The 13,458-nt window shown below is 47.8% G+C and overlaps 4 protein-coding genes across 4 annotated transcripts; 2 read left to right on the top strand and 2 right to left on the bottom strand.

The window, feature by feature from the left end:
• Positions 1 to 114: 114 nt before the first annotated feature.
• DFJ58DRAFT_720220 (uncharacterized protein) lies at positions 115 to 1,300 on the top strand (the record flags this gene model as incomplete). Its single annotated transcript, XM_041384696.1, has 7 exons — positions 115 to 178; positions 225 to 285; positions 314 to 406; positions 458 to 547; positions 596 to 758; positions 811 to 1,134; positions 1,172 to 1,300. 7 exons carry the CDS (start codon positions 115 to 117, stop codon positions 1,298 to 1,300), a joined length of 924 nt encoding a protein of 307 aa, XP_041234708.1.
• Positions 1,301 to 4,592: 3,292 nt separating this feature from the next.
• DFJ58DRAFT_636799 (uncharacterized protein) lies at positions 4,593 to 5,065 on the bottom strand (the record flags this gene model as incomplete). The annotated part of the gene is made up of 2 exons (XM_041381292.1): positions 4,593 to 4,771; positions 4,825 to 5,065. Coding segments are annotated over 2 exons (420 nt in total), but the record flags the coding sequence as incomplete, so codon positions are not given.
• A 273-nt stretch (positions 5,066 to 5,338) lies between these two features.
• Positions 5,339 to 9,606, bottom strand: DFJ58DRAFT_833061 (P-loop containing nucleoside triphosphate hydrolase protein). The gene is made up of 21 exons (XM_041392230.1): positions 9,235 to 9,606; positions 8,950 to 9,146; positions 8,849 to 8,893; positions 8,596 to 8,649; positions 8,499 to 8,558; positions 8,180 to 8,444; positions 8,093 to 8,124; positions 7,704 to 8,019; positions 7,597 to 7,648; positions 7,483 to 7,546; positions 7,407 to 7,454; positions 7,184 to 7,294; positions 7,019 to 7,106; positions 6,913 to 6,971; positions 6,807 to 6,863; positions 6,656 to 6,756; positions 6,200 to 6,611; positions 6,027 to 6,144; positions 5,848 to 5,974; positions 5,720 to 5,803; positions 5,339 to 5,663 (listed from the first exon to the last, which is right to left on the bottom strand). Exons 1-21 carry the CDS (start codon positions 9,515 to 9,517, stop codon positions 5,510 to 5,512), a joined length of 2,727 nt encoding a protein of 908 aa, XP_041234706.1. The 5' UTR covers positions 9,518 to 9,606; the 3' UTR covers positions 5,339 to 5,509.
• Positions 9,607 to 12,528: 2,922 nt separating this feature from the next.
• DFJ58DRAFT_850246 (uncharacterized protein) lies at positions 12,529 to 13,249 on the top strand (the record flags this gene model as incomplete). The annotated part of the gene is made up of 5 exons (XM_041393753.1): positions 12,529 to 12,608; positions 12,652 to 12,767; positions 12,854 to 12,941; positions 12,991 to 13,001; positions 13,119 to 13,249. The coding sequence occupies 5 exons, from the start codon at positions 12,529 to 12,531 to the stop codon at positions 13,247 to 13,249; spliced, it is 426 nt and encodes a 141-aa protein (XP_041234705.1).
• Positions 13,250 to 13,458: the final 209 nt, after the last annotated feature.

The raw sequence follows: 13,458 nt of genomic DNA, 5'->3' as shown, positions 1-13,458 counted from the left end.
CCACGTTTGTTCGAGATCTCCGTTTCCGCTCAGTGCCCATGGCAAGCTTGCCTGAGACTATAAAGCTTCTCATTTGAGTGGCGGGTTTTGATCACTATCTCAGATCCCACTAAAATGGCTTACTATTCCAATTCACCTGTTGTCCACAACGGACCTCCGACCCTCCTGCATTACGTGAGTCGTCCTTTCCTCTCTAGTGGCTCTGTGTCTTACGAACTACAAAGATGTCCGGGATGCCAAAGATGCGCACGTTGTCCTCGAGGCCGTGCGTCTCAATATGTTACCGTTGATCAAGCGGCGACTACTGCTTCAGAAAGAAGCAGTTATCTTCTTCCGGGAACGTCTTCGTCTGGGAGGAGGCTGAGAACGATGGAGGACTCCTACGCTGGACAGACGGGCGTAGATGGTATTCGATATTGTTTTACATGTAGACGCTGTCATGACCTGTGTCTCCTAGGTCGCAAAGTCGGATGCGTGGTGACTACCTATTCTACGAGGAGAAGATGGAGACAACTCAGGAAGAGAAAGATGCTAAAGCTGCTATAAGGTAATTTGTCGAGTCAGCATCTTTCTTAGTGTACTCACTGCATCGTAGAGCGCTTCGTACTACAGATCCACTCGCCGTGGCTCCTCCAACAAACAGACGAAAAGATCGTCCTAATCGTCCGAATGGTTTGACGAAACAAACTTACTCCGCATTAGTCTATCTTCCGGGCTCAAGTCTCCCGCGTAAATGGCATGTCGTTGCATACTTTACAGTGAGCTTAGTCTCCACAATGAAAGAAGATCTCTTGTTCATTACCGCAACAGGGGGATGACTATGTTCGACTTCCTGTCATCGAGAGTTACGATTACCTTCGAAATTTGAGGGTTCCCGGTGGCATCTTTGTCTCCAGCAAAGCCAACGGATCTCGCACCGATCGCTTCTCTTATACTACTGATGGAATAGAGCCATACAATTCGGCAAGTCATGGACATGGCCACCCAAGTCAGTATTCTATGCTGCAAGGGGTCCCCCGAGGCCCAATGTCTCCCGCTTCCTCTTCATCATCAATACCTTTTATCCCCTACCCAGCATCATTCAAGACCTCTACCGTCATCGGGCGCCGCAATGGGACCTGGACGTGCAGAGACGTCCCTACCTAGCATTTCGATCCTGACCGGTCTACAGGACACTCCAGAATCTCGACAACCTCATTCCTCACCATCTGTGCAACTTGGACATCCCTCTCCAACGACTTACAGCCCCTTATCCGCAGAAGACAGACGAGTACTCAATAGCTTTAAAGTCGTGTTATAGTCCTTCCCCCGTCCCGGCGTTAGCCTCTTTTTTTTGCCTCCAACGGTAGAGACTTCCTGCATTCATTTTATGTCCCTTGGTAACCGCAGTATTTTTCTCACTTATCTTTTCATTTGTATCTATACCCTTCCAGACCGTGCCAACCTCCCCGGTCTGCGTGACAATTAAAGGCATCGTAGAGAATATATCAAGCGGCGGTCGGTTCTTGGATAAGTCCTAAAAACCAGAACAGAGGTAATGAAGAGCATTAGAGCTAATAGTAATAGCGCTGACCTCCACACTCGCTTAGATGTTTAACATACTACTCGGCCATCTCCAGCACTGTGGGCTTCCTGTTCTATCTAGTGTTCTATTGAGTCTCCACTTTTGCGCTCGGTCTAAATATGTACTAGTTATTTGTGACTTCAAGCATGTGGCGGCCGTGAGGATAGTGCGCTTCTTGGAATTTGAAGTGATTCATTTCCACCTGGGATTGCGGGTGCACACGCCGGGCGTATTCGTCGGATCTATTCAATCTTTCAATTTGGCCTCGCACTCCATTCATGATGAGACTCTTAGTGCTATAGTCACTAAGTACTCAACTACCACTGCGTTGCGCTGCCACGTTGGAGATAAGTCGTCTGACGGAGGTCTGGGCTCGAGTAACGACGGTCACCAGTAGCCGATGTAATACTAGTAGTTCATGGGAACTTGATGGAACATGATATAAACTAGTATAGACCCGGACTGATCCCTAGGTGAGATACTTTAGTTTGGTATACTCTGAATGAGTAATATCTGGCGAGCGCAGCCAGAACGGGCCATGATAAACGAATAAGTGACAAGCGCTATCAGCTCTCGTCTATTTTCCTCGTCTTGATGTGACATCACTGCGGATTGCATCCTATTGCATCCACATCATGATGGATTATGTAATATCGATATCCAGGCATTAAATTGAAGTTGAAATTGCGGGACATTGATTCTACTCGGAAGGTTTCTTCCAACAACTCTATCCTTCAAGAGTAATTTCCACTTGTCACTTCCGAGTCTTTCATTGCACTTCCTTCACTTCTCTAAAATATTTTTGCTGATTGTCCTAAACAATTGTGGCGGGCTGTCCCGTGTTTGCTCGTCAATGTGTGAATTACGACCAGGATCGGGTCCCTGTTGAGTCATATCTCTATGCTCATCATGAAGAGCTCTAGCAGGTTTTCGGTAAGTAACAATTTTCTCATCGTTATATCTCCGTGTATCTTTCTATGGCTTTCATGCGGGTGTTTTGAAATGCCTGTGACAGTTAATGCTATGAAGAGGTCATCTGTACCGTTTTCATTCGACAACTGCCTGGTCACAGCCTCGGAGTTCCTCCCACGGGCTGTTTTTCATTTGTTCTTTCAGGTACCCGAGTCTGCATAGAAGAGGGAATGCTCATTTGGCCTCCTGCTACAAACATATATATGGTCAGGCACAGTTTCAATCACTTATAGTTTCTCGCCGCAGTATCGTTGTGGCACATGCCTAAACTAATTGGCCACAGCCAATCAGGTTAGAGCTCGTTATACCTATTGTCTTTGGAAGCTTGGAGACAAGGCTCGTGATTAATTGACTAGCAGAGAATGATATCATGTTCCGCTGAGTTCGACGGTATCTGACCAAGGCAGAAGTCAAGGAATCTCAGTAGGCCTGCTAGATATTACAACACTTGATGTGTATGAGATACAGCTGAATCAGGTCGGAAAACAATCGCGGCTCTGTGGTAGCTTACACTTCGCCATGTACCATCCGTTTACCCTGTTCCACTTTATCCTCCTTGCCGGTCATCTTCCCAGCAATTATCTTTGCCTCACCTCGGAGTTTATCCAGAAAACTCACCCGACGTTCCTTAGAGCTGTCTGCAGCGCTCGCTGGAGGTGCAGATGCTGATGTCACGGGAGAGTCAGGCTGAGCTTTCGCCTGGCTCGTGCTCTCGCCAACGCGCGGCGGATGCAATTTCGCTGGGTGGTAATCGGTATCGGAACCTCCTGTGCGTGCTCCAGCTTTCTGGGTGTGTTTGGTATCCTCATCGTTACCCCTGTCATCAGTTACCTTGCCTACATCGCCCGTCATATTCTCAACGCTTTTATTCTTTGTTGACTCTTCATCCCAAGGCTGCTGTAGCACTTTGGCTCCCTGACTGTGCGCAGGAGCTTCCTTGTTATCGCGAGCATTATCCTCGACGCCCGCTAAGTTGGAACGTAATTAGCTTGTAGAACAAGCGTCAAACAACATGTACATACCCTCCTTTGCTGGATCACCGGCGCCTACTGCACCTCCCGCCTCAGCAGTTTTGGCCGCCTTACTCTCCGTTATCTTGCCTAGAGGCCGATCACGTATCTGAGCCGCTCCTATGGCGGCTCCGCCAACACCAGCTGTCTCGGCATCGTCTGAACGTTGCCCTTCCGGTACTTCGTTTTTCGGAGTGTGATCAACGGACACGGGCTTTGGATCAGAAAGCTTTGCGGGATATTGATCTGTTTGCTGAGTAGGCGATTCGTCCAGTTGTTGAGGGTCTATTTGCGTCCCGTAATGGCTGGACTGAGCCTGAGAGGACAGATCCTTCGAAAGATTAGAAGGCTACAATGACGACAACCGTCAGATTCTAGACGCAACGAGGGAATAACATATAACAGACAGACGAGGAAGCGTCCAACGAGGTTAACAACAAAGAAGTATGGCACTATCAAAAAAACCTCAAAGTAGAAGATAGATAAGCATGGCATAGCCAACCGTCCCCGCATCAAGTTCAAATGCCCCGGGATATTGGCATCTCGACTTCTCAACATTTGAAGGGACAGTCCAAAAAGTAGCCGGGGTAATTGCAAATACATTAGCTGTCATGACTGAATGTCACGACAGAATAACAGAGAAAATGACTTGGTACGATCATGATCGAACCTGTCAGTGTCTGGTAATAAGCCCATGACAATGCAGCATGCTCCCGCAAATAAGACAGAATTGGGAAGATGCCAGCTGCCAAAGGCAGGCGAGAACGAAGAGAACGAAGAAGATGAAGAGAAGCGAAACAAACTAGCCCCTCGTCCGCGGGCACCACAATCTCCGAGTCAGCGCCGAAAATGCAGTGCATCATGGCTTGCATCAACTCGCTCAAAATAAACATCGAAAAAGAAGGGAAGATGTCAAGGTGGAGACAGACCTGACTTACTTCTGGCTTCGCAGCAACCGCTGTAGCACCGGAAAGATTGGCGCTCTTCGTTTGATTATCACCTCGTGTTTGAGAATCGTCCTTTTTCAAGCTTATCGGTCTTTGAGTATCTCTCTCTGCCCGCTCATCGGGTAGTAAGGCGACGCTTGATTCTGAGATAGTTCCTGGCAAGGAACCGACACCGCCAACATGTTCGTGAGGTTGGGCGCCCTTTAACTCTGAACTCGGAAGAGAAGTAGACAGCTGTTGGTCAAACTCGGACTTGGGGTGAGAATGCTCGTCATTGGCTGGTAAAAGTCCGTCAGGGCAGCTCAAGCACAAGATAGGGGGGCACACGCACACCAATAGGAAGCCACCGTATTTTTGACGCCCTGAGGGATAGGAAAGTATGCAGCTGCTGTCTGACCAGCATACTCGACGGTGCGCTCCACAGGTTCCGATATGTACTGCCTTGCTGTTTGAGCAACTGAGGTGGCAGCCGCAGGGCCCTCAAATCCATCGCCGCAGGATTGTTGTTGCAGCTCTTGTTCATGTTCCCTGGGATAGGAGCCCGGAAATTCGTGACCTGGGGTGCTCAAGTTCTTTGTGATTGTGACGGGGTGTTGTTCAGGCTTGGGCGTCGCCCTCATGGCGGGATCAGGGGTAACAATGTCGGACTGGAGTATGGATTCAGTTTTGCTCGCCCACACGGTAGGGGGCGTGCCAGCTGGTACAGGAGTGATTTTCGGTGGTAAGTCGCTCGTCATTCTTGATGTTGACGGAGGCGTCAGAGCAGGGACGAGGTTTTATACTGCCACGCCAAAAGTGACGTCACACTGGGGACCAATGACGATCACTAAGCCTAAACTTAAACATTGTGGGGCGGCTCTCCAACGTCCGCCGAGACCATAACATTACTCCACTGCTCGACTACTAAAGACCACATTGCTCAGTAATAAAATACATACAATGAAGACGAGTGGTGAGTTAACAAAGTGTAGGCTGCAGGCCAAATCAAACGCACGTAAACACACTCCTATACGAGTCTATGTGGTCTGCAAGGATTGTAGTTTCGCCTGTGTTTCAGCCATTTCTTCCTCCCAGGCTTTCCAGGCCTGCGGCTCCTTTTCCCAATGTTCATGACACTCATGACATCGTATGTAGTAGGCTGTACTCGTAGCACCATACCCCAACAACGCACTGCAGAATCAGAGATACGTCAGGCAAAACCTATCAGTGGAACATCATGCACTTACAACTCAGGCAACACTTGCCCGACAGCATCGATCTCCCCTTCAGGCATACAGTCTTCGCAGAATGCTTGTGGGCATGTTTGGCACCTACACAATCTTAGATTGAGTCGTTGTTGAGGATATTTACGCACCTGAATAACATTCCTCCTGCTTCAGCAGTGGAGCGATCGCAAGCTGAGCACTTGTGTTGGGGACAATGAATCATAGGTAGCTTGCGGAGTTGCGCTGCGGTGATACCATGACACTTGGGGTGAAATACTGGTGATTTGGTGTCAAGAGCAAGCCAAACCACACGCCCGTTCAGTCTCACCTCGGGGACACGTGTTACAGAGGACCACGTCGCCGCCATCTCGACAATATACGCACCAATCCTCTGTTTCGTGCTTCGCTTTCGACTTCTTTTTTGAGGCCGAACTTATTTCCTCTGGCTGATCAAGGTAAAAGTCAGCACATCTTACTTTCTGCAGAGAACACCACACGAACCGCGCTCTGGCCCATATGATCGGCGATGACTGTGATACCATCTACCACAACTGTCCTGTCTATGCGTGCCCGTTTCTGCAGTTCCTGCCACTCCTGCGCAATCTGATGATTGTTTTGATTGCGTTTAATGAGCTTGCCCTCGAAGAGTCTGCTCTGTACTTGAGCGATGCCACTAAGAAGCTTTCGCTCCTCTTCCTCTGCATCGAGCAGCGTTTTCTCATCGATGTCGATGTCTTCAGCAGTATCATGCGAAGATACCATCTCTTTCTTCAGCTTCACATCCCTTACTCCTTCCCGCTCTCGTGAGTCGTCGAGAATTTCTTGGATTGGCGCTTTGAGGAATGTCCCCAAGTCCATGCCTACATCCGACCGAGACAAGGCGCTACTACCCTTGCGCAAATGTCCAGGAGCTCTGTAGTCTTCAGTTGGGTATTATCCTCGTTGGCAGAAGATGACGACGTTGAAGAAGACATGACTTTTAATGATAGGAACATCTTGCGACGAATGCGGTCGAGCATCTGATCCTCGACGCTTCCACGACAAATAAGGCGGTACACCTACAGGAACAAGGTTTGTAGGGTGAGTTGTGACATAGCATCGGACACACCTTGACGGTTTTCGTCTGACCAATGCGATGGGCCCGAGCAATGGCTTGCAAATCGTTCTGTGAATGTTTCGACGGATATCAAGTAGATCTGCCCCAGAACGCTCACCTGAGGATTCCAATCACAGTCGCACATGATGACGGTTGATGCCTTTGTAAGGTTTATACCTACCAAAGTGTAAAAATCAGACCTTTACGAGCAATACTTCACGTACCAAGTCCACCCGCTTTGGTTGAAACAAGGAAGACTTGATATGCTAAACGTTTTTCAGCACAAGAAATATAATGATTCAAACTAAGACCCTACGAGATTTCTCTTGTTGAAACTACAGACAGCAGGCATCAGCGAGCAGCTGGCAAGGCAAGAAAATCATCCCCACCAGTTTGATATCAAGATTCCGCCGAGGCCGGGTCGTTCCACCATCCAGCCGAGCGTATGGTATTGACCGCAGTTCCATGTAATCCTCCAGGAGATCGAGCATGCTAATACCCTTGCATCAAAGCATAATCGGCGAGAAGTGTAATTGCCCTTTACCTTGTCCATTGCTACGACCACTCGTTAGTCTCGGGCTGGCGCAGGTATTTTTGTTTCGAAGAACTCACAGAAAATATCAAGACACGTTCTCCTTTAGGCAGGGTATCAGCAAGAACCTTGTCGATGACAATAAGTTTTGCGGACGAGGCAACAACGTGTTCGCCAACTAATATACGGCGAAGGGGACGCGTCTTTTAGCATATATGGACTGTCGTCTGATCTGAGCAGTATCCACAAAGAGACAAAAATACGACCTACTGGTCACAGACTTTACGCAGCTGCATCAACAGATTCATGAGCTTTCGCCATCCTTGGTGTTATGAGCACGTGATAACGATGGGCGAGTACAATTCAAGGTCACTCACTGTTTGTCTCTCCAGAGACATTCCGATTGATCGCTGACGCGATGTGAGAAAACACTTCCTTGCGTCCCTCATTCAACAGGCCATCCTCCTCTGTAAATATCTCTTCTAGGTCCATTGTATCCATTCGTGTTAACAATCTATAAGTCCAGAACCTCTGTGCCTCCGTCATGGGTATGAATAAAGTAAGTTCTTCGCGTGGCGGTACGGCTATATCGACGTTCGCATTGGTGCGGCGCATCATAATGACGAGCAAGAACTCCTGCGCAGCCTTTAGGAATGGTATTGAGTACGATCCACGAGAGAGATCAAAGGATTCCTTGAAATAATCGCTGTGAAGAAGGAGTGAATATGGTTGGGTATAGCCAATTCAAGAGGCCCCATAGCTCGACCAGGTTGTTTTGTACAGGGGTGCCAGTAAGGACTAGCACGACACGACAGTGAGATGACAAAATATAATGCAAAAGAAAATACCTTACTGAGTCGATACAGGGAACCTAAGCCACGGACTTTGCCGAAGAGGTTGGTATCAGAGTTCTTGATCCTGTGCCCCTCGTCAAGAACACAATAGAACCATCGTCGGCTCTTGAACCAACTGTCCTCACAAACATACGCCTCATAAGTCGTGATGCATAAATCGAATTTCATTTCGTCGTTCCTGACACTGTTCTTGAGTCGATCTCTCTCTGACTGACTGCCGTGGAAGCGAAATACGCGCAATGAGGGTACCCATCGGGCAGCTTCCTAAATAGATGAATCGACGTCAGAAATAGTTGAAGATAGAGCTACAAATCTTACGTTTTGCCAGGAGGACAAAACAGAAAGAGGGCAGATGATTAAGATGGGGATCGTGACGGCCTCCACAGATTGTTAGCACTTAGCAAAACAGAATGACCGTAGGTGGCATACCCGGTTCGTTTTCTTGAATATGTGCAAAGAGGGATAATGTCTGGCACCATGTCAGATAAAGAATACGGACACAAAGGGAAGAAATACCTGTAGTGTTTTTCCAAGGCCCATTTCTAGCCAAATCGTCACGACGGATAAAATAAAACGGAAGAATGAAAGACTTACCAGTCACCCAATATACAAGTTCATCCCTACACTGCGGTCTTAGTCCCTAGGATACATCATGGAACAAAAAAAACATACCAGTTCTTATACATGTAGATAAGGAATGCAAGACCTTGAAGCTGCAGCCAAGAAGTATTCAGGCAAGTGCTGTGCGGCTAAGTTGCATTATACGTACTTGATAATCCTTCATTTCACCGTTCTCTACTAACGAAGGCTGATTCACGACGCGGAGTGGGACATAAGCCGTGCTTCCTCCCGTTTCTTTCATTTCCTTGCGCAATGTGTCGAAGAATGAAGTCGAGGGCAATAGCGGTTGAAACAAGTCATGATGGCGGTACAGCCACCTTCTACGGGCAGGATTCGAGTTGTACCCTTCTTGCATTTATGACTATGGTATTCTAGAAGATCGATTATCATGTCATTCAGCATCAGCTCAGAAACGACAGCTATAAAACCTTACTGCCTTTCTTATCTTGCATCTTCTGCTTTTTCTGAGAGTTCGCTCCATTGTCTATGGCAGAAAATGATGACGTTCTGACGCGCTTTCCCGTCATTTGAATATTTTCTCCGCTTTGTAAATCATTCCGGGAAGGAGAGACACGTAGCCTGATGGTAAGTTTCTCCTCTTCGACTGAGGGAGACCCGTCACCAATTAGAGTTGTACTTGACCTGGAACTGGCGATAACATCCAGTTCGTCGGGTTCTGCGTCCAGAAAATCGGCTGGCCCAAAGGAATGAGACATGATATGTTATTGGCAGACTACAGGATGTCCGACAGAGCGTCTCGATAGGTTGTGAACGGCTGAGACTTACTCAGCGCCACCACTTGAACAACACGGTTCCACATTATTGGGGTTTAGGGCCGGTCATTACGCGCCTGACTGCAAGGAACTCGGTCTTGAGCTCAGTTTCTCTTCCTCGAACGTTTCAAACAACCAATGAATGAATGAATATCGAGAGAACAACAGCTAACTGGGATGACTAATATTCGTTTGACTCGGGTCTCATCGGTACGCTGCAATAAGTACTCAGTTTCATAAGCACTTCGCGTGTCTGAGAATAATAATCGTTGCTTCAACTCACGCGTTCACAGGTGTTTGTATATCTATTTTAGCAAGCCACAACTCTATATCAATTGACGATGTCTAGGCTCCGGCGCCAGACCTTGAAACCCCATACTCGAGATTTTCCAATATCGACTACCATCGTCGCCGAACGCCAGCAGCAGTTGGATGCGGTGTTGCACGCGATCTCAGGCCTGGAAATTATCATGGACAGTGCTTAAGATCTTCACCACCAGCTCGTCGACAAGGAGACAATTACCCAGTCCTTGAATTTGCACAAGGGATTGGTTCCTTGGCGTTTTCCAAACGAAGTTTTGGCCCAAAATTTTCACTACTGTCTCCCGGAATACTATCTCCCAGAATCCTCCCTCTGGGAACGCGCTTACTCGTCGTCCGACCCAAACCAAGATGCTCCACATGCAGTTGGCCAGAATATGCCAACGGTGAAGGGATGTTGTCATGGACATGACCCAATTTGTGGTGTAGACCGCATCTGAGCGATCGCGGAGACTAGGAGCAGGCAGCCTTCTGTTATAACTTGTGATTCAAGCGATCCCGAGGATTTCCTCCACTCTTTAGCACTCGTGTACAATGAGGGTGACGAAATCAAACTACGAAGCATTATTCAGCCTTCCATTGGTCAAATACCGGCTCTCTATGTCAAGGTCTACCATGGAACAAATCCTGAACATACATTGAAAGACATTCCAGCCCTCCAGGAGCTAACCATCAGGGTCACACAATAACGATATGCCAGCTGTGTCATTATCAGCATTCCGCCCGCCACCTACTCTGCGCAGCTTCAAGCTAGTGGGGCTAGACCTCACCCTTAAGCGACTATCATCTCTCGGCCCTATGTTTGCGCAACTAACAAACATCGAGATCGCTGTCCATCATCCAAATGCATTGCTCCACTTGCTCCAGCTCCCAACCTCTCCTCGTTCACGTTTAGCCTAGGTTCTGGGGTACTCGAACGGGCTTTACAGTCGTTCAAGCATGCTGAACTTGAATCCTTGCGCATGACCTCTGTGTATGCGGGCACGCTGTCTGATCTGTTCAACGCACTGTCACTCACAAATTTACGTGCGCTTGCAGTAGTTCATGGTGTACGAGCGTTGCCTCACGAGGAGTCGAAGGCATTCAAGTTGTTGGTACGATCAAATTGTCCCCTGGAGAGCCTCGTTTTCGACACTGGAGTAACGCCAGATGAGCAGCGAGCAGAATGCCTTGCCCTCATGCCTCTGTTGAAGTAGCAGTCGATCACACGTATGAGGATATGACTATGGTCGTTCGTGATGGTTCGTCATGCCGCATACATTTTTCAAAGTCCATTGTTGTGTATTCCAGAGCACGCCTAAACAACAATTGCAATGTGTCGCAGTCCGAGTCGACGATGCGCGTTGCCGAAACCTTCATGCTCGCTGTGGGTATTGTGGGTAACAGCGGGCTTAACTACAGAATACGCAAATAATTCTAGCGCTGTATTAATTATATCTTTCAGTTCATTGGTGTCTGGTAACCCGTTATCATTTGGATCTTTCTAGGTTCCGAAGTCAAACCCTGAGCGAAGAAGTCCGGGCACCGGTATACCCTGTTATCAGTCCTGGTTCTTTCGAGTTACATACTTCAAACCCTGCACCGACAAAGTCCGAACACAGCGAAAAGACCCCAACTCCACTCGATATGTTCGCTTCAGTCTAATGTTGCAGTTATAATCCTTAACCGTGTATAGTATGCCGCGACCATGGACACGGCTCAGGCGCTTTTCTAATATTTGGTTGAAGGACATTAACAACTGTGCAGGACGGCAATGGCGTGAATGGTATGGTTATGTGTTATTTGGGGCGCTAGTTGCGGCAGTACGTCACAATACGTAGCGTAATGTTGGCAGTGCTGGCGTCCGTTACCTGCAAGTTGTGCCACTGAATTTGAGTGACATGGCGGCGCTGCGATACTATAGGCTAAATCGCTGTTAAAAATCGAAAGGCCTGAGTAAAAATGCATACCTTGACAAGTGATACTTCTTGATGCACGGCAGGTATGAGTGGAATCACGATCACGAGGGCCAATGCCCAGTGACGCGTGAATATCAGTGCTCTGCACTACTCGGTCGTCAAAAGCTCGTCCCCTCATGATCATACCACCTAGAAGTGTCAAGTTCACGCTGTCACGGTTGACAATGCAGTGAGCCTGCACGCCATATACCTTCGGGTATAAAGCTTGCAGGTTGGTATAGGGCCGGCAGCGCGAATTTATTAGTTCGGTATCATCCAGTAAACTGGTGACCAGCCTTCGACGGCTTGCCTCATAGATGGGCTGGTCACCAGTCTAATCATCCAGTACTAGGGTTGCTAAAGAAGCTATTAAGGGATATTTGCAACGAGCGCGTTACGGGCCCACATCCTCACTTGCTCAGAGAGTTGAATCTTGTATATATATTATTAGATCTGCATTTGTTACAAAGTGTTAATAAAGGCCGCTCAAGGTGAGCTAATACACTATAAATGCGAGAAGTTAATATGTCGAAGACTTGACGAGGAAAAGATCAAACTGACAAAGCTGAAGTTAGAGGAAGGAAAGCATGCGGCGGGGGAGTGAGGACATGTTGAGACTGTTTTGGAATACCTGGCGATGATGATGCCGATAAGATACGAGCAGTACAATCCTCCATACCTGCAGGCCTGGGAGACATGAGGTTGAGGCCGGAAATATCGATGTTGAATAACTCCGTGACGGCGTGTCAGGCGTTGATGAGCAAGGCAGAGGAAAGGTGAGCTTTGGCAGAGAATGATGCAGTGACCAACGGGGGCAAGGGTGCTAAAAGTACGCCTTCAATTACTGGAGAAAGACAAGGGCAGGGAAAGTGACGGACGAGTGGACATTGGTGCGGTGGGGGATGGCGGGTGTTCCGGAATGAACAACCCGAGTTGTAGGTTAGTAAATGTTAAGTTGATTGAGGTTTAGGTGGCACCTAGCTAGCCTCATCTGACATCGATGCATCGCTGTTCTCGTTAGTTGTCGAGCGCCAGAAAGTTGTTGGTGATCAAGTGATTTTTACCACGCTGTTCCTACTACCCGGTGATGACGAGGTTTTCGCTCGAAGGTCTTGTCATTACGTTCTTATGTTACAGTGCTGTACGTACCTTTTTTAGGAGCCAACTATGTAAGTAAGGTGAGGCCCTTAAGTTAGCTCGCGTGGTTAGGGAGGGTTTTCCTGATGGCCCTACAACGTTGTCACGATATTAATGTTATCAATGCTCAAATACTTCTAGCGCTGTAGCGTCCTCTCAGTTCTCTTACAACCCACTCACCCCCATCTTACTACTGATACTACCAAGCTCGAAGTTCTACATGGATTCCGATGCTGACGATGCAAGCAGCAAATTTGCGCAAGTCCTCATTTTCGTGTGATTGTATTATAATTGAACACCTTCTCCGGGAGATTATCAAGATACTCGAGACTTCCAGCATTGCTGCTGAAGACAGAGAAGAGAACTTAGCTTTTAAATTTTGGGCTGTATACAAAAATATATCTGGCGAATACGACGACAACATGATAGAGAGGTGTAATCGCAATATGGACACAATAATGCTCTTCGTACGGGAAATTATATAGTTGT

The sequence above is a fragment of the Suillus subalutaceus genome (assembly GCF_016647625.1).
Source record: "Suillus subalutaceus strain FC151 chromosome Unknown DFJ58scaffold_704, whole genome shotgun sequence".
Lineage (NCBI taxonomy): Eukaryota > Fungi > Basidiomycota > Agaricomycetes > Boletales > Suillaceae > Suillus > Suillus subalutaceus.
Note: the sequence above shows the minus strand (reverse complement) of the source record. Positions and strands in the feature narration are given on the sequence as shown.